Source organism: Lingula anatina, chromosome 3 (genome assembly GCF_051362555.1).
Source record: "Lingula anatina isolate TDL-2025a chromosome 3, LinAna3.0, whole genome shotgun sequence".
In the NCBI taxonomy this organism is placed as follows: domain Eukaryota; kingdom Metazoa; phylum Brachiopoda; class Lingulata; order Lingulida; family Lingulidae; genus Lingula; species Lingula anatina.
The window spans coordinates 26,000,166-26,020,355 of record NC_141769.1 but is presented as its reverse complement, the minus strand read 5'-3'; the positions used below and the strand labels follow the sequence as shown (position 1 = coordinate 26,020,355).

Sequence of the window (20,190 nt, the reverse complement as noted above, 5' to 3'; positions counted from 1 at the left end):
TGTGACCACGTAGCTCATTAACTCTCAGGCTGAGCAAAAAGGACGTCTTTTAAAGCCCAAAATTTACAAAATAAAATTTTAATTTGTTTATTTGGATAAAATATCGTCAGTTGGGCATGTTTTCTGAAGAATATGCTCAGTTCACGCCATTTCGACCATCTGACGAGAAATCTTTAATGTCAGTATTCACCTTAGCAGGTTGCGCAAGGTTATGACACGATAGATAACGCGCAGTGCATTATAACTTGGACATAATATTATGTCCAAGATAATAACCACGGATGTTCATTCTCCTCCCATAAGCCTCGCTTTTTAAACAGTTTGTTATCTTTGATTTGGAACTAGTACTGTCTGCGTATGTTAGTAATTGACAGCATGCAGTGAATGAATATTTTGTTGTTTGTCTACTCTTGTAATTTTAATATCCATCATAACGAGTTTTTTTCTTTTTCTAATTTTTTACAGGATACGACACTTAAATGACATTCACTTTAATTCCAGGCAATACTAATTATTATTGCACTTTGTTTCGGTTTAGGGCTCTTGAACTTAACCTCGGAGTCATTTCAGATGATGAATCATAATTCTGTTCATAGGAATACCCGTTCTATTTCGCCCACTTCCCCCTTGCAATGTCAAACATTGCACATACACCTTGAAGGTGACAAGCAATCCTTAAGATTGTGACTAATCTGTCTAATGGGAAGTCCCTTCAAATAAAATTACGTTTTTCGAGTTGCGAAGAATATATTTTGAGAATTGTTTCTCGATAACTTATCCAAATAAAAGGCCTAATCACTGGCATTTCAAAACCGTTTAAGAAAATGTGTCAGGGCCATAATAAGAGAGTAACAGATTAAAACATCTGCTCGGGAAAAACAAATTAAAAAATATCTTTGCTCATGGGCCGCACTTTAAAAGGTGTAAATGCCAATACGAAATATATCCACGAGATTGCTAGAGATTGCACAAGGTGGAAATAGAAATGAAGAGAGCGGCGCGGGTAACAACTGGACAGTCGTTAAATAAATAATAAGGAAGATAATATCTGAGTTGTATTTGCTACCTCGCGTAACATCAAAAAATCACTTCCAAGATTCAAAGTCTCCAGCTCCGTAGTACATGGGGGTAGATTAGCCCCTCCCTGGGCATGGCCGTATTGATAGAACAAAGCTGTGCAAAATCTAGACCAGATATCTGCCTAATCTTTGTGACAACCATGCTACATGTGCCTCTCTATAAAAGATAAAGTTAAATGAAAAGTGTTGTAATTTTATAGCTTGAAGACCATTGTATCCAACGTGACGTTGATTTTTGATCAACTTGTAAAACAACTTAGAAAAGAATACCATTTGTATTCCATTTGCTTATACCATCGAGTCACCTTCCACGGATGTAGAAATTCGCCAAAATAAGTAACAGGATTTTCCAGGAATACTGCCAATATTAACGTGGCCCTTTATACATCAGTGTACAGAAGTTCATGGGATACTCGTTACTATGGAAAGTAAACGACTCGTGTACTATAACACGGTTTAAGCCAAGCTCATTTAGAAGAATTGTAATAACTGTACTTTCATAATCATTTATTATTATTATTGTTATTAACAACATTATTATAACCCTTCAAGAGCTGCTATGTTATTGTTGGATTCAAGTGTACCTTGTTGGTGAATAAGTTATTTTGTACATATAATTATATTTTTCCATATATCAAAGGTCGAAAGATGTCAAATGTCAATTTCTTTGCTAAGTTTTGCACTATGTATGAATAAACTCTGTAAAGAGATTTGTGTCTCTGTGGCTATTTACCCTCTTTTATTTTGACTCCATTTTAATCAAATTCATAGAAAAGGATAGCAAAAGATATGAATAATTAATGGATATTTTGTGGGACTTTTTCACTCAAAGCAATGTATTAATTATATTTCTCCCACACATCAAAACAAAACAAACAAACACTTGTAGAACATGCATTATTCTGTGCCAGTAACTAAATGATGATCTTTCATATTGTGGTTCAAGAAGTCTTGTCTATAAATCTGTAATTATTTGTGTGATACTACTGGATTCCATAAATCTAACACATCAAATCTTCAGAAAAAATAGCCAACAATCATACAGAAAAACTAATTGTACTAAAACTAGTGTTCTCATTTCTATGGGGATCTTCAAGAGGAAGGAATTTGCTAACCATACTCAAACCCAAAATCTCAAGTATCATGATATCTCAATATGTATAATCTCAAGTAAAAAATATATAATATGTATATTTGTTATTTGTTACTTTGGTCAATTTTACAATAGGCTATGACCTACCAGTTATAGCACATACTGGTTTATATACGAGTCACAAAGTAGTGAAAGTATCTCAGATACTAAATCTAACACAGTTCAAAATTAAAGCAGGATATGAAAATTACTTCATAATGTGAATTCACACCATACTTTCAAACATTTTTTGTTCATAAGGTGGTGGTCAGATCAGCAAAGAGACCCTCTAACTGGTTTATGTTGCTTTAAAACTACAATCATAGAAACTATTTTTTTTCTGAACCGTGTCTCCTTGTCGATCGCGTCATTCTATGTAAAAAGGATAATTAATGCCGTGGTTTCCCTGGACCAGGTCTTGCATTTTGATTGATGTACTCATGTGCCATATGCACCACTCTGTTGTTTTCCCTATACGATTCTCCTTTATCGTCCAACCTCCCTTGGATCTCTCTGTCAATGGCAGATTGTTCCACGCGATTTTTCGAGATTTCTCTTGCCCTAAACCGCGATCGTATCTCTGGGTCGGAACTTGACGCAGCTCGATCAAACTGCCGCTGAGTTAGATGATCGGTTTCATCAGGGTGCTCTTGATTACTGTAAAAATTCAAACATAATGAATACTATATATTAGATAAATTGCATTTAAAGATAAAGAATATATCACAGAAAGCCTCTCACTAGTACAAACTGCTTAGCTACAAATCTGAGATTCTGATGGTGTGGGTTCTGCATTTAGTATCTTGTGACAGCAGTGGCGGATTAAGGGGAGGTATCAAATGGGCCCTGACCCTCTCTTCCGATTTCTGCAAAAATCACACCAATGGCCCCCTCTTGAAATTGGAATTTTGACTGGCTGAATCATAGTTCTAAACCGTACCAAATGGCACCGTTCGTCCTCTAAAATACCGAATTTCTCGGGGCCAAGGGGGGGCGTCGGCGTGGACTTCATGTCTCATGGTCTGTCAAATGAGACAGTGAAACTGACCCAGTCACAGAAAAACGCAATTCAAAGTACCAAACTGTCTTGGATCCGCCCTTGGATAGCACGTCTTTACAGCCTTTTTTTTTTTAGGGGGGGGGGTGATACAGGGGTATTTGTATTTGTATTTGTATTTGTTGGACTGTTTGATGCACTTCAGTCTTGTTATAATGCCATGAATATTCCATCACGCCACGAACTCGTTTAATTGGGCGATCGCAAGTACAAATTTAAATCTGGTATTCAAAGTAAGAAACGGAATAAGGCCTAGGCTTGTGTACAGCAAAATGATAATTTGTTTTATTGTTTCTTTTCCAAGCTTATATACTCGATACGAAGAGATTTGTGGAGGAGTAGATTCACATCAAAATCCATTTCTGCATATATGCTTTAAATTTTTGAATAATGTCTCTATCAAAATAAAACTGATTTCAGTATCTTAATTTGTTTGGGTTGACTTTGAGAATTGAGGTTTATCTGTCGTTGATTGTCTACAAAACAGTATCACTAAAGTGAATAATTACATGGTTGATCTTCATTTTATTGTTCTTCGAAATATTGTTACAACTGCATTCTTCATTTATCACAAATTACACGTATGTTACCTGCATTCCTGCTGTGGCTGGCTCTGGTGACTTGAGTTTTCTTCTTGAGATTTTCCACCAATCACTTGTTCTGCCATTTTAAGTTGGTAGTGTTTTCCTGAAATATGAAGAGTTTTTTACATGATGGTCACTCAACAAGACTTAAAAAGTTGTACAATCCCAAGTACCAGTATTTGTACCTATAATTATCCACACCTCTCTACACGTTTTTACTCAATGCACTGGTACATACCTACATGTCGTGATCAGCTAAATGTGAAATGTGAAAATCAAAATACACGAACGGTTATTTATCAGTAGTCATCGACAATTGATCTTAGGGGAGGTGAGGCTTAGTAATTTTCATGTCATTTGGGTGAGTAATTTCACATAAAAAATCAGACAGTTAAACTAAATGCGAAAGTGAAAGATTACATTGTTGAACCAAATGCGAAAGTGAAACTAACCCAGTCATAGAAAAACGGCAATTCAAGGTTTCTACAACCAGGGAAAGAATCACGAACAAGTACAATATAATGTCTTGAAAAGAAAACATTTTGCCACACAATATACTCATGTGCCTTACATCACTCCCTTAAATCCCTCTCCAATTTCGATTTCAGATAGTTATTCAGTAACAGACAAAACTATATGTATATGTCAAGGTGTTCTGGTACAGACAAATCATGCTCAATACATGCCTTGATATAAAAATTTTTAAAATAGACAAAGTGGCCGTGATCAAGTGTCATGAGGCTTACATTACGATCTTGTGTTGTTATTAGATGGCTTTTTACAATTTAAATAATAAATTATGATTTAATCAATATTAAATTTAAATCGTTCGTCCCACGTATTAAAGTTTGAAAATTATTTTTCTTTTTGTGTGTGTGTGTGTGTGTGGGGGGGGGGGGGGGGGGGGGGAGTAAAAATAAAAAGACCCCCCCCCGGATCTGTCCCTGAACATAGTTTATATAAATGCATATCTAATAAATAGCAGTGGTGGATTTAGAGGGGGTCAGGGGGGTCCTTCCCCCCTTCCCCCCCCCCCCTCCTTTGGTTTCTGAAAAATATCACACTGATATTCCTCACTTGGAATTAGTATGTTGACTAGTAGATTTATAGTTCTGAACCATCCCAAGTGGCACTGTTTGCCCTCCAAAACACTCCAAGGGGGGGGGGGGGAGGCGAGGGTCGGCTTCGCATCCGAGGCCTGTCATTCCTGAAAAGTCACCCCCCCCCCTTCAAATAATCCTGGATCCGCCCCAGTAAACATAAAACACAGTTGCTACTTAGAGAATTCTAAATACGTCTGTCTTTTTGTGTCACAAATACTGCCAATATCTGAGGTACAAATGTCACCTGACTTGAATAATGTGATTGCTAAATGTAACGACATGTGCTTAGACTACCCTCTACCAGGGTGGCAGATTATATAGGGAAAAACGGAAAAATAGCCAAATGGCTGTCTATTTATCTAGAGACATATCTGTAAATATCTGTGAAAAACCAATCTGTCGCCCTGGTAGAGTGTATGCTTTGACTGAGGTGGACACTTCTCCATTCTGGCTGAACACTGCACCTACATGCGTAGATAAGTGTAGGCCCTACATTTCGCATTTAAACACTTTGAAGCCTGGCGAGTAGCTTGTTTCTCGGTGGTTTGCGCCACCGTCTAGAAGTACCTAAACATGCATTGACAGTGACGTTTTTTGTTTTAACAACGTTTTTTTTTTTAACGTTTTTCTACCTGGAGTGTCGAGTAGCAGGAAGGAAGGAGGCCGCGTATTCGTATTCACTAAAGAAGGTTTAAAAACAACCATTTTGGATAATATTCGCACGTTATTCATACTAACAAAAATTAGACTGCGTGTGATCAGATTTGAAAGAAGGCCAGTGACCACTCAGACTTATAACAATGTTAAAAAGCGTATTAAAAAGTGTAGTTTTCAACTAAGGTTAAAGGAGATAAAGTAAACGTATAAATGAGAAATATTTAATTTCAATTTTTATCTTATTGTCTTAGTCTTTTTTTTTTCGTTTTTTTCTCCACTCTTGCAACTGGCATCAGAGTACCGATAACCTGAAGCGATGAATAGAGGCGCACGTTGTTAATTATTACCTATATCAGTAGACCTTATATAAACAAAAAATATTCATTTGTTTCTGCTGCTAAGTTAATCAAGATATTTCGTGTAACCTACTGCTGCTTTCTTTCGCTTCGTAAATCACAATAACGTGTTCTTTATTTCAAAGAATAACAACTCAGTTGATTACAAAGTGGCTGTATACTTTCAATTGACTCACTACGATTCACTACATTCAAAACAATCATGCTCCCTCAGGCTGCCTCAGGCTACGCCCTATTACATTGTCCACATTTTGGATCAGTGTTCGAATACACACGTTCTGTAGTGGTCTGCGAGAAGGTCAAGGCTACCTGTACCAGTTTAACGGACATCGGGCCTATCATAATTTTGGGGAGAAGGTATGTTGCTCAGGAATTGTCATCAAATTTGCCTATACATTTTACAGTCACTGCTTAGTACTTCTTATTTTTATTATAAAATAAAATGATAAACCGAATAATCAAAATAAAAAATAGTTACTAAAATGTATATGTTTAAAAGATATTATAATCAATTATAGGCATAACTATCAAACGCCGCCCCCTATGAACAAGTTGACCACGAACGCAACCATGTGACTTTATATCACTGAAGGTATAAAAGCGCGAAATTTTGAAATTGTGTTCATTCAACACAGACATATCTGGAGCAACAAGAAGGATGCCATGTACTACGTCTCGTATCTAGCAAAAAGGACACCGGAGTCAACTCGCATTTCTCCGAATCTTTTCCTCGTCTCAAGTCAACGCATCGCTCACCGATATGTTGTTTCTTCCACACGCAGTCGTCTGGACAGTGGATTCGACGTTTCTCTAAGCTGGCCAGCTAAAATCTTCGCTTCTCTCCACGAGGAATCGTCGCTCAGGAATCTTCGCAGGATACGTCATCGGCTTTCTGCTGTTGAGGGGAAAATTGTTGTAGTGTCATTGCATATATTTCCATGCATTCCAGGTTTCTTCTTATTACATAGGTAAGCAAAGTAATTAAACCGCTTTTCTTTCTTTTAACAGAACTCGATTATGGCGATTCTCGACAAAGCTCCCTCTGACAGCTGCAAGGAGAAGAGGGTCACGTCTACACTTCAGCTACTTCGATCAATCCTTGGTGCCAGAGGGTCCTGCCATGGTCTGTCTACGAGGTGGCTGCATTGGGGAAGCGTCCAAGGCATGTGGTGTTTCACTGAGATGGTAAAGCCTTGAAGGTAAGCCTGAATGCAGATGCTGGCATTGTTAGGGAAAGTAATCCGTTTTCCTTTATGCTTACAGAACTCGATTATGACGATTCTCGATAGTCCCCACTGACAACGGCAAGGAGAAGGCCGCATCTACACTTCAGCTACTTAGATCAATATTTGGTGTCAGCGAGTCCTGCCATAACATTTCTACGAGGTGGCTGCATCTGAGAAGCGTCCTGCGAGTCTGACATGGTGTGTCTACGAGGTGGCTGCATTGGGGGAGCGTCCAACTAGTCCTGCCATGGCCTGTCAATGAGGTGGCAGCACTGGGGATGCATCCAGCTAGTCCTGCCAACGCCTGTCTACGAGGATGCTGCATTAAGGAAGCGTCCAGCGAGCCCTGCTATGGTCTGTCTACGAGGTGGCTGCATTGGGGAAGCGTCCAAGGCATGTGGTGTTTCACTGAGATGGGAAACCCTCAAAGGTAAGCCTGAATGCAGAGTACTGTCATAGGTAGGGAAAGTAAGTAATCCGTTTTTCTTTCTGTTTACAGAACTCGATTATGGCGATTCTCGATAGAGCTCTCACTGACAACTGCAAGGAGTAGGCCGCATCTACACTTCTGCTGCTTAGATCAATCCTTGGTGTCAGCGAGTCCTGCCATAGCCTGTTTACGAAGTGGCTGCATTCGGAAAGCGTCCAGCGAGTCTGCCACGGTCTGTCTACGAGGTGACTGCTACGAGGTGGCTGCATTGGGGAAGCGTCCAAGGCATGTGGTGTTTCACTGAGATGGAAAACCTTTCAAGGTAAGCCTGAATGCAGACTGCTGACATAGGTAGGGAAAGTAAGTAATCAGTTTTTCTTTTTGTTTTACAGGGCTCGATTATGGCGATTCTCGATAGAGCCCCCACTGACAACTGCAAGGAGTAGGCCCCATCTACACTTCTGTCTATGAGGTGGCTGCATCGGGGAAAACGTCCAGCGAGTCTGCCGTGGTCTGTCTATGAGGTGGCTGCATTGGAGAAGCGTCCAGCGAGTCCTGCCATGGCCTGTCTACGAGGATGCTGCATTTAGGAAGCGTCCAGCGAGCCCTGCTATGGTCTGTCTACGAGGTGGCTGCATTGGGGAAGCGTCCAAGGCATGTGGTGTTTCATTGAGATGGGAAACCCTCAAAGATAAGCCTGAATGCAGAGTACTGTCATAGGTAGGGAAAGTAAGTAATCCGTTTTTCTTTCTGTTTACAGAACTCGATTATGGCGATTCTCGATAGAGCTCTCACTGACAACTGCAAGGAGAAGGCCGCATCTACACTTCTGCTGCTTAGATCAATCCTTGGTGTCAGCGAGTCCTGCCATAGCCTGTTTACGAAGTGGCTGCATTCGGAAAGCGTCCAGCGAGTCTGCCACGGTCTGTCTACGAGGTGACTTCTACGAGGTGGCTGCATTGGGGAAGCGTCCAAGGCATGTGGTGTTTCACTGAGATGGAAAACCTTTCAAGGTAAGCCTGAATGCAGACTGCTGACATAGGTAGGGAAAGTAAGTAATCAGTTTTTCTTTTTGTTTTACAGGGCTCGATTATGGCGATTCTCGATAGAGCCCCCACTGACAACTGCAAGGAGTAGGCCCCATCTACACTTCTGTCTATGAGGTGGCTGCATCGGGGAAAACGTCCAGCGAGTCTGCCGTGGTCTGTCTATGAGGTGGCTGCATTGGAGAAGCGTCCAGCGAGTCCTGCCATGGTCTGTCTACGAGGTGACTGCTATGAGGTGGCTTCACTGGGGAAGCGTCCAAGGCATGCGGTGTTTCACTGAGATGGGAAACCCTTTAAGGTAAGCCTGAATGCAGAATGCTGATATTAGGGAAAGTAAGTAATCCGTTTTTCTTTCTGTTTTACAGATCTTGATTATGGTGATTCTCGATAGAGCCCCCACTGACAACTGCAAGAAGGCCGCATCTGCACTTCAGCTACCCCGATCAATCCTTGTTGCCAGCGAGTCCTGTCGTGGCCTGTCTACGAGGTGACTGCATCGGCAAAGCGTCCAGCGAGTCTGCTACGGTCCGTCTACGAGGTGGCTGCATTAGGGAAGCGTTCAGCGAGTCCTGTCATGATCTGTCTACGAGGTGGCTGCATTGTGGAAGGGTCCAAGGCATGTGGTGTTTCACTGAGATGGAAATCCCTCAAAGGTAAGCCTGAATGCAAAGTACAGACATAGGTAGGCAAAGTCATTAATCCCTTTTCTTTTTTTTTTTAACAGAACTCGATTATGGCGATTCTCGATAGAGCCCCATTGACAACTGCAAGAAGGCCGCATCTGCACTTCAGCTACTCCGATCAATTCTTGTTGCCAGCGAGTCCTGTCGTGGTCTGTCTACGAGGTAGCTGCATTGTGAGGGGTCCAAGGCATGTGGTGTTTCACTGAGATGGGAAACCCTTAAAGGTAAGCCTGAATGCAGAGTGCTGACATAGGTAGGAAAGTAAGTAATCCGTTCTTCTTTCTGTTTTACAGAACTCGATTATGATGATTCTCGATTGGGGCCCACTGACAACTGCAAGGAGTAGGCCCCATCTACACTTAGCTACTTAGATCAATCCTTGGTGTCAGCGAGTCCTGCCATAGCCTGTCTACGAAGTGGCTGCATCGGGGAAGCGTCCAGCGAGTCCTGCCATAGTCTGTCTACGAGGTGGCTGCATTGTGAGGGGTCCAAGGCATGTGGTGTTTCACTGAGATGGGAAACCCTTAAAGGTAAGCCTGAATGCAGAGTGCTGGCATAGGTAGGAAAGTAAGTAATCCGTTCTTCTTTCTGTTTTACAGAACTCGATTATGGTGATTCTCGATAGAGCCCCACTGACAACTGTAAGGAGTAGGCCCCATCTACACTTCAGCTACTTAGATCAATCCTTGGTGTCAGTGAGTCCTGCCATAGCCTGTCTACGAAGTGGCTGCATCGGGGAAGCGTCCAGCGAGTCCTGTCATGGTCTGTCTACGAGGTGGGTGCTACGAGGTGGCTGCATAGGGGAAGCGTCCAGCGAGTCCTGCCATAGTCTGTCTACGAGGTGGCTGCATTGGGGAAGCGTCCAATGCATGTGATATTTCACTGAAATGGAAACCCTTAACGGTAAGCCTGAATGCAGAGTGCTGACATGGTTAGGGAAAGTAATCCTATTTTTTCCTGTTTTACAGAGCTCGATTATGACGATTCTCGATAAAGCCCCCACTGACAACTGCAAGGAGAAGGCCGCATAGATCTACACTTCAGCTACTCCGATCAATCCTTGGTGCCAGCGAGTACTGTCATGGTTTGTCTACGAGGATTCTGCATTGGGGAGCGTCCATCGAGTCTGACGTGGTCTATCTATGAAATGGACTGCATAGGGGAAGCGTCCAGCGAGTCCTGCTAGGTCTGTCCACGAGGTGGCTGCATTGGGGAAGCGTCCAAGGGATTTGATGTAACACTGAGATGGATACCCCTTATAGGTACCCTTATAGGTAAACAGTGTTATTGGGGAGAGAAATAGACTAAATTGTTTTTTCAGTTGCAGTCTTTCCCATAAACTTTTCGCCTTACTGGCCATTCATACCTCAACTTTTCTGAAAACTACAGGTCTAAGTCATTGGTCCGAATACAGATTTTAATAAAACTGGGCCGGATTGCATTTTTTTATTATTATTAACAAGACCTTCACAATTTTAGAATTAGGATGCAACAGTTACATTGAAATCAAAGGTTATTTTGAAAACTTCAGAAAATCTTATCGTCAAATAGTCAATTTAAACATTGACATATCTACACATGTCCAAACAATGATTAGTATATCGGTCATTGATTACACAGAAAATATTAGACATATTGATACAGCAAAGGGTTAGTTGTTCAATAAACAGTCTTTATAATAATTGGAAATGTTAACGTTTTAGAGAATTAAAGAAAATGAGATGAGAAAGGAGATGAGAATCTCAGCGCGAAAACAGTGGCTGGACGGCAAGAAGTGCAATGACCTGATAGTGCTGGGTTTGCCTTGGAAGAGCAAAGACGATGACTTGAAGGCTTACTTCTCACAGTTTGGTGAAATCATCATGGCACAGGTACTCATTGCTACTCATTAAGATAACTGATATGGGTTGCATGAAAAAAGTTTCTTTGAAGTTAGTCTTTAATTTTTGACCAAAAGGATTAAAATGGAGCAGTCCACAGTTACTCCTGGTATCAAATGATTGCAATTTCGTTCTTCTAATAAAACTAATTGCTATTTTAAGTGAACTGCTTATGCCACAGACTGCTTTAAATACACAGCTTATGGAAATTAAACAAACTAGTCAATAGTTCACTTTTGTTCGTACCTTAAATGTTGAAGTTAAGTCAGATTGATAAAAAAAATAGGCATCTTATCGTTATTCATCGTTATTCATTGTTATTCAAAGTTAGTACATTGTGGTAGGGAGGTAAAGGGAAATTCTCGAGAGAAAACCCTCAGCCACATATACTTTATAGCTCACTTTTACAAGGCAGTGTATCTTTCCCTTGACCCACTTCTGAAATAGAAAATTAAGGTTAGTGGGTTGGGTAGGGAGAAAAGGTAAATAGGGAAACTAATGCCTTCTAAATTTCTGTTTTGAAGTTGAGGCAGATGGCATTGGTGAGCTCCTGGCCTGATGATGGTTCACTTTCATAAGGTTAAAATGGAGAAAGCGATATCTGCATATGGGATTTCAAGAGTTCTTGCCTAGTTGTGATACCAATGAAATTCAGAACCCTTCAAGGTAAGTTATGGGCCAGGGTAGAGTAATTATTCTATAGATATTAAAAATCTTTTGTCAATGCAAATTCAACAAACTGGACATTTTGTGCAACGCCTAAGACAAAATTGTTATAAATTACTGTTTGGAAACTGTTGTCTACCCACTAAATGTAGACATGTTTTCTATTTACAATTTACTCAAGGAAATTCATATAGCAGACATTTTAGAATCCAAAAGCTCTTTTAATTTGTCACAAACTTGCTAAAAAGAAAATATTTTGAGATCCTATCGGCCAACTTTCAGATCTTCATCAGTTACAATGCCATATAAGTTGCGTTGTCACCAGTCTAGAATACAAGGAGCTACTACCCCCCAACCTCGCCCTCAGTGCTGCGGTTGTGGTACTAGGAGACCATCGTACAGGTGAGCATGTATTTTCATCTGTTTATATTGTTCAGATCCTTAGGCGTTTTCGTGATTCATATTTCTTCCTCTATCCCTCTTATTTTCTAGACGCTTTCTTTTTGTAGAATCTTAGCACTCTCCTAAATCATAATGTGGTTTTCTTGTGTAATGTTATAGAAATATAATAAAATAAAATAGTGTTAAGAACCAAAGTATTATGAAATATCAAAATACTTACTAGATTTAACGGTGTGTGATTACCAGTGACAAACATGTTCTTTGTTGCAATTATTGCAAGCTTTCAATTACATTTCATACATTTGTGTGAACATGTTACGTTTCATCTGTAGGCTACGAAAGGGCAGTTTTCCAGAAAGAAACAATGCCCGAACGCAGATACCATCAATCCTAGCCCAAATGTCCAAGATGCGAAACACTTAATGGCGCTTGCAACGAGCCCCTGTAGCCACTTTCATTAAATTGGACGTCTTAGCAGTCTTGGTTTTTAAGGACGCGGCTTGCCTGCAAAAAAATTTAGAGAATGTGGAATGATAATGAAGAGCGATTAATTGAATGTAAGAGGAATACAATCTAATAATGTACTCGAGTCTCTTATATATTGAGAATTTTTGCGCTTCATGGGTCACAGATATGACCTGGATGTAATTGTATTTAGTAAGTTATATTTTTTCATTTATGACAGTGAAAAATTTCATTCTGATAGCTTAAGAGAAAACTAAAGTTAAGTATGATCATTTATAATTCCATAAATGTTCACTTGAATAAGATGAATTGTGGTTCTGTGTGAACATTTTAAGTCTGCCTCAACAGTTATTATTAAAAGTTAAAATAGAATAATCAGTTGCTTCATCCATTCTAAAGGCAGATAGGTTTTCGCTCGCAAAGCATTGGTACTACCACCACTTATGGTCGTCTGTGTTTTATTTCAATCTAAGTGATATAGTCGTTTTTCATATTTGTGCTTTTGATGAAGTGGAGTTGTTTGTCGGTATAGCGTTTGAGAAGATCATAATCCGCACACTTACCTCAACTAACCCTCACATCTTTGTAAAATCCGACTTCATGTAAATGCTTTTACATGAAGAGGTTTTACATTGATAGCTTGTGCAAAATCTGTAGTGAAATATTTTACGTTTGAGAAAATATTTCATTATATTTTTGTACACAGCTCCTCGTGAGGGATGGCTGGGTGCACACAGTCATTTCTCAAGATTGAGGATCGCACATTACTAATATTACTAATATTATGATTTTCTCAAGTGTTATAGTTGACAAATGTATCCAATTCATCATATATGCACCTTTTTACTCGGACCCAAAAATTCATGTTGAAATTTTCATGGACGGTCATACAGTGTAATATGAAATCAAGCTTGATTTATTCTTTACTTGTATCATACATGTAGTTGCGATTTCAGGGCAAAATTACATTTGAGAAACTTCTATTCTATTATATGTCAAAGTTTAATTTCAATCATTGATGTGACTGGGTAATAATAATATTACCTGAACTTATATTATGTTTTATCATGAAAGAGAACTATATCCAAGTTTTGATGTATGCTTCCAGCTGTAAAAGGATCGAGTTACTTTATTTATGACTTCATACCCTAGATGAAGTTAAAATAAGCCTCGGTTTAATTTTGTTTAATTGTGTTAAGACTAGTAAATGTTTTGTCTTCATTACCTCTTTCAGTAGGAATTACATGAACTTTGGTAAATTCTTGTGCTTCATCTTGTGTACCAGTATAGTGTATATGGAGAAAAGTTTGTAGTCAGAGAAAGTTTATTCAGTTGCTGCATGCTGTCTATAACGGGGCAATATTTATGAACTGTAAGGCGCCCTGCCAATAAAAAACTGAAGTTATCACGTTTTAAAGTAGGGAGGTCAGGTCACACCGCTCACGCGGTCGAAAACGGGAAAAAAATCTGACCTCGCTGTTTGTTTTCCATCATAACTTCCAAGATTTTGGTCCTATGATTAATATGAAAATATGTTTTAAAAGTGCATTGAATGGGCTTTCTTACAATATGTGTAACAATGCATTATTTCTCTGTTGTAAGCCCCTAGCCACAAAAATGCTGTGAGAAATCGCTGGTGATTTCACTTCCTCGTTTGGTTCCCACTATTTACGAATTTTTGCTCAACATGCGCGTTTCGCGCCATTTTTCTAAAAGCTCCGTACGGCGTCCCGGATGTTTTTTCCTCGTATTTGGACACATATTCATGAGGAGAATGAAACAAGCGTTCGAGTGAGGGGTTACAGAAGTTTATTCAACCGAAAACAGCAACCAAATCTAGCTTGTAAAGTTTTTAATCGTGTTTTAGAGTTAGAATAACGAATTTCTGAAAGTTCTGTAACCCCTACCTAAATTTTTTAACTAATTCTCGGTTCAAATCAGTTTTTTATTTATCATTTTTTGGTAAGATAGAGCCGTAACAGCCGTTTGAAAATCAGTGACTTTGATCTTACCGCAAACAAAATGGCGAACGCACCAAGCTGCTCTGCTTATAAAACAGCAACTACATGTACACTTTCAGTACCGAAAGAAGATCAAGATATTAGAATATCTAATCAGAAAATCTTTGAATTGTTCACGAAACCCAAGGATATTGATAAAACGTGTGCAATTCAAGAATATACAGTTTATTTTATTTTTCAAACAAATTACGTACGATGTTCAGGCCCGTAGCCAGGGGGAGGGGTTCGAAAGAACTGCCCTTTTTGCTGGGAAAAGGTCCACTCTGGGTACAATTTGATCTATGTACTTGATGATTTTATGGTAAAAGGTCCACTTTTTCAGAAAACGAACCCCCCTCTTAAATTGCTGGCTACAGGCCTGATGTTGATGGGCCTAATGATTGAACCTTCGGACTATTGCTACGGCCCCATTTCACCTTTGAACTCGTTAATGATTATAAAAAGGGGAATCTTAATTAAAATCATGGAGATATGAAAAACTCTAGAATGGTAAATGACAGTCAAACAAAGTGAACAAAAGTAGTATCTATTTATTTTTGCTTAACAAAAATAAAAAAGGAAAATTCCTAAAACTGCCATTACGTTATGGCAGTCTGTCCAAATAATCTCGCTGGTTTTTGTATTACCTAGCTGCTATGATGTCCAATATCAATTAAATTTTTTTTTGGTAAAATGATAACTTTCCAAAATCGGATATTACTTATTTTCATCGTGCATTCTGACAATTTTCACTAGTTAAACCTTAAAATTGTATATGCAGTTGTCATTGTAATATTGGTTGCCATGGCAACAGTGACATGGTATTTGTTTACTATTTAACTTAAATTCATAAATTGAGTACAAATAGTGTTTCCCACTTCATAATCAGTTAAAAATTTGATTATAATGTTTAAAAATAATTCAAACTGTTACCATAGCAACAGCTATCATAATGACTATTTCCATAGCAACAGATACATTACAAGTCATTATTTTTTTGTTTTTAGTGATGGCACATTTTTTAGAATCATCTTCATCCAAAAGTAGCCTTTGGGCAGAGATGCTGAAGCTTTAAGGTTGAAAAATAAAAAAAATAGTATTGATCGCTATTGATATTTAGCAACGGTTGCCATGGAAATAATGAATAAATTACAGAAAATGATATCTTGTCAGATTCTTCTTGGCATAGTGTAACTTTCCAGAAAATTTCAAATGGATATTTTACTCCATTCAAAAGTTATGCCTATTTGTTTAATTGATTAGGCAATTAGGTGACACTTTTGGCTTCTACTGTTACATATGCTTGCATATAAGACTTTTTCAAAATTCTATGGCCGACAAGCATTCTTGAAAATTTAATAACTTTTGATTGGCTTGCTTGATTTTCAAAAATTAAAATGTTTTGGAAAGCTCATGAATTTCTCTATGAAATAAGATCACTTTGGCTGATATTTATGTTACTATCAAAGTTGACCTGACCTCCCTATTTAAAGACTGAAGTATCTGGGCGTGGGCATTTTCCCGGCATTCCCCACGAAGGGTTTAGACGGGTTTTTCCCCACGGCCCGAGAGTATCGGGTACTACCATTTATTGAAACATTGCGTTTACACAATACATTAATGATTACTGAAGTACTTTTGAAATTGAATGTTACTGTATATAATAGTTGAATAAAAATATATTCTCTTATTTTTCTTTTTGTTAAAAAAAACGGAAGGCGTGTACAGATGGAAAATGATCAGACTTGCAAATTAATTTTAATGTACTTGCATGCCTATGCACGCGGCTCGTTTATTATCAGTCGAAATTATCTTTTCAATTGCCCCTTCTCACTTAAACTTAATTTAAGATTTGGCGAATTCTGTCCCGTAGATTTCTTCTTTAAAACTAGGCAATGTCCAGGTAATAAAATTGATTTTTGGTTTTGGAAATTAAACTGCGGTGTTGCGTGACGTTTTCTCCGGGCATACCTAGAGCCGATACCTAGACTATACCGAGTCGGATTAGAGCCCCTAGAATCAACTAGCTTACATAAATATATCCCGCTGTAGATGTAAGAACCAAACACCTCTTGATGTTTGATGTGCATTATACATCGGGGCAGAACCAGGATTTCCTAGAGGGTTTTTTTTTTTTTTTTTACCGTTTCCCCCACCCCACGAAAAAAGCACAATTCAGTGTATATACAGGCAACAATTTGTTACATTGTTTAAATAATCAGGATAGTGGAAGAGACATAAAAGCCACAAATAGCACATTTTAGGGATAAATAACACAAGAAAATGTGCATCAAGTATATCTAACAGCACTTTATTTCTAGAACAAGATTCGGTCTCTACATTATACACTTTATTGATTTTGTGAGAAACAAAAACTGCTAATTTCAACAGTTCTGCCAGCAGAACAGAATAAAAGTCAAATTTCTATCAAAAGACATAAGTATGAAACCCTCATCTTTCAAACTGATAAAAGTCCATTGTATCCTTTATAAATATTGATATTTTAAAATGTAAAAGATTAGATTAAGACCAACATAATCAAATCCAATATCATTACAAAGAACATACAGTGCATTAAAAAACAGACACTATAGAGGTGCTACTTAGATCTCATTAGTTTTACTATAAATAAAATTTAGCGAGGTGTAAATATTGTGCGAATTCATCACAGCCAGTGAGAGAAGCTTTTAACTGGACACGTTGTTCAAATTTTCTGAGACTGGGATTAAATTTGTGTTAAATCCAGTATCTTGCCCTGTGGTAACTGGGAGGCTGAACAACCCTCTTTTGAAGTGTTTTACTATTGCCATTTCAATGACAGTTATATCTAAACCATAAAAAAGGGAGAAATATGTCCTAATATCTGTTTTAAAATTATCTTGGAATTTGAGAATCTTGGAATGGGGGGATGGGTTGACTTCTCCAGACTAGCTAACTTGATGTGGACAGAACATTCACTGTTGTATGCCTCTTTCCCTGAAGTCCACTCCCTGTCAAATGTCCCACTTCACTAAACTAGTGGGACACAGTTGTGTTAGTGTTTAACTAACTCAGCATCACTTCTACTAGGTGCGGCAATCTTCTCTCCTGATGCAAAGTCTTCCTATGCTCATAAAAGCAAATACAAAGTATTATAATCAAACTGTCTTCTAAGTGATATATTAATATATAATTCAAATACACAAAATAAAAACTGATGAAATTTTGAAAAAAATAAATTACCAAGTATCAATCTTGAATGCACCATCCCAATCAACAGAATGACTACAAATAGTTGCAAAAGTGAATGTTAAGAATTGGTCCTAGATCTTTTCCTCTAAACTACTGAAACATGATATACTTACAGGATCATAGATCACTTTTATTATCAGGGAACAACTTGGGCATGTTGCAACATCCTCTCCATCTTCTAACTCTTCCTATAATAAAAAATAGTAGAGTTAAATCACCAATATATAACTGCCAAATTTTAAGAGGATACATGGACAGATATAACAGTGAATGATGTCAGTAAAACCAAGACATAGGACAGAACAACTTCCCAGTATATGTGCCTAAATAGCCAATAGAAACTCCAAATTGCTTCTCATATCTTTTCAAGGTATAATGATAGAAAGTAAATACTATTGATTTTTTTCAAACATTTAAGTTGTACAATGCTATTCTTGCTAATATTCATGAATACATTCAGTGAAGTTTGAATTATGGCACTGATCGCAGATGAAGTAATACATCAATTATTCCTTGAAGTATATTGTCTCAGTTTTCAACCTGACACGCTACTCAGGTAAGGCCATTCTGTAGTAAATTACTGTGAATTGTGCATAGAAGCAACAAATTCTAGTTACACCCACAATGGAAACAGGGCGGCACAAAGTATTACTAGGTAATTTAAGTTTACTGGGTTAAAGATGGCCAAACAAAATCAGCAACCATGAGGTTTTAGAAAATAACAGGTATTAAGGACATCGACCTGGAAATATTAATTAAAAAGGTGATGAAGGTACCTGGGTCACACTTTGAGAAGAGAGTATCCCAAGACGGGTACTAAAATGTACACCACCTGGTAGGAGAAAGCGTGGCAGGCCCAAAGGAACATGTAGGGGAACCATTAGGGCAGAAATGAGGGTAAAAATACTAGCCTGGAACATAATAGGGACAGCAGCGCAGAGAGAGAGAATCGGAGGACCCTTGTACAGTATCTGCTTTATGTGAAACGAAGAGGACTAAGTAATAGTTTTACCTTCGTTATTTCAAATCTGTCTCCACAGGGACAAGGGTAATAGTACGTCTCCGTTTCTTCATCATACTCCATATCCTCAATTTCCACCTCATCGTGATATATAGCCATTTTCACACAAAAAATAACTTGAATTACATATTTTCTTTACAAATCTGGTTTTCACGTGCCGGAAGTGTACGGAAGTCTATTCGACGCATGCGCATTTCATTAACTCAAATTATAGCCAATAGATGTCGCTGTCAAGGTCTGTTGTCATAAAAGACTAGACGACAAAACAGAAAATGAAAAATTAACAAGGGGCACTGTATGGAGAAAAAAATAAAAGTTAAGAAAAACGAGAAGAACAATAAAAAAATAAATACAGGATAAGTCATTCATTTCATTTTTCATAAATGCGCAAGAAACAAACCAATTTATATGCGTAGCGATAATTTGAAATTGTTCAGCATTATATGGCGTTAACATGCTATAGTTTTTACATGAAAACTGCTTAAAAGTTTGAGAACATCAAGATTCGACATCAACCGCATATGGACAAGATATGATAAAAGTTCACACAAAGATTCAAGTTTAATTAAGAAAACGCGTCAAGATCCAATGTACATGTATTTCTTTTCTTGAATTATTATTATTATTATTATTATTATTATTATTATTGAGAAGATCTCTGGTGGTAAAAGCTGTTTCAAAATTATCTATTGTATATTTCATACAATTTTATAACCGCAAGAGAACACTTCTGGTAGCGGGCAGTTTTAATGTCAAAGCGGAAATCAAATACTCGGTAACGCCTTTTACGTGTCCTTTAATTGGTCTCATGTCACAGTTTGTAAGTTTAAATCACTAAAGCAAAAAAAAACTTACATGGGTAGGCCTACCTATCATTTTTTAAAATCTTAATATAAAATCTTAATATGAAATAGTATCAAATATGCATATAAAGAAGATAAGAAAAGTGTTTAGCAGACCTATCATAAAAGGGCATTACCTTAAATTGTTAATCACGTGTAGAAGCAGGTCGCTCTTATCTTATACGTGGACAAGAACAACATAATACACATACTTCCTGGCTCCCAACAACCGTCCCAACAGTTTGCAACCGTGTGTTAAGTGTCAACTCAAGAGGGCCAAGCTGCAATGTTTTCTCGTTACAACCCTTTCATTTATCAAATAGTGTGGAC

The 20,190-nt window shown here is 38.1% G+C and overlaps 3 protein-coding genes across 4 annotated transcripts; 1 reads left to right on the top strand and 2 right to left on the bottom strand.

The window, feature by feature from the left end:
• Positions 1 to 1,538: 1,538 nt before the first annotated feature.
• LOC147763137 (uncharacterized) lies at positions 1,539 to 4,502 on the bottom strand. Its single transcript, XM_087009530.1, has 2 exons — positions 3,859 to 4,502; positions 1,539 to 2,868 (listed from the first exon to the last, which is right to left on the bottom strand). The coding sequence occupies exons 1-2, from the start codon at positions 3,933 to 3,935 to the stop codon at positions 2,601 to 2,603; spliced, it is 345 nt and encodes a 114-aa protein (XP_086865656.1). The 5' UTR covers positions 3,936 to 4,502; the 3' UTR covers positions 1,539 to 2,600.
• Positions 4,503 to 6,163: 1,661 nt separating this feature from the next.
• On the top strand, positions 6,164 to 14,185 carry LOC147763136 (uncharacterized). The gene is made up of 7 exons (XM_087009710.1): positions 6,164 to 6,325; positions 6,977 to 9,769; positions 10,553 to 10,627; positions 11,057 to 11,224; positions 11,758 to 11,899; positions 12,182 to 12,301; positions 12,634 to 14,185. The coding sequence occupies exons 5-7, from the start codon at positions 11,878 to 11,880 to the stop codon at positions 12,693 to 12,695; spliced, it is 204 nt and encodes a 67-aa protein (XP_086865836.1). The 5' UTR covers positions 6,164 to 6,325; positions 6,977 to 9,769; positions 10,553 to 10,627; positions 11,057 to 11,224; positions 11,758 to 11,877; the 3' UTR covers positions 12,696 to 14,185.
• Positions 14,186 to 17,056: 2,871 nt separating this feature from the next.
• LOC106150527 (diphthamide biosynthesis protein 3) lies at positions 17,057 to 19,220 on the bottom strand. 2 transcript variants are annotated; one of them, XM_087010046.1, is made up of 3 exons: positions 19,010 to 19,220; positions 18,111 to 18,185; positions 17,057 to 17,874 (listed from the first exon to the last, which is right to left on the bottom strand). In XM_087010046.1, the coding sequence occupies exons 1-3, from the start codon at positions 19,115 to 19,117 to the stop codon at positions 17,812 to 17,814; spliced, it is 246 nt and encodes an 81-aa protein (XP_086866172.1). In that variant the 5' UTR covers positions 19,118 to 19,220; the 3' UTR covers positions 17,057 to 17,811. The 2 variants fall into 2 exon arrangements, with proteins under 2 accessions (XP_086866172.1, XP_013378846.1); XM_013523392.2 differs by having other exon boundaries at positions 17,057 to 17,869; positions 19,010 to 19,218.
• Positions 19,221 to 20,190: the final 970 nt, after the last annotated feature.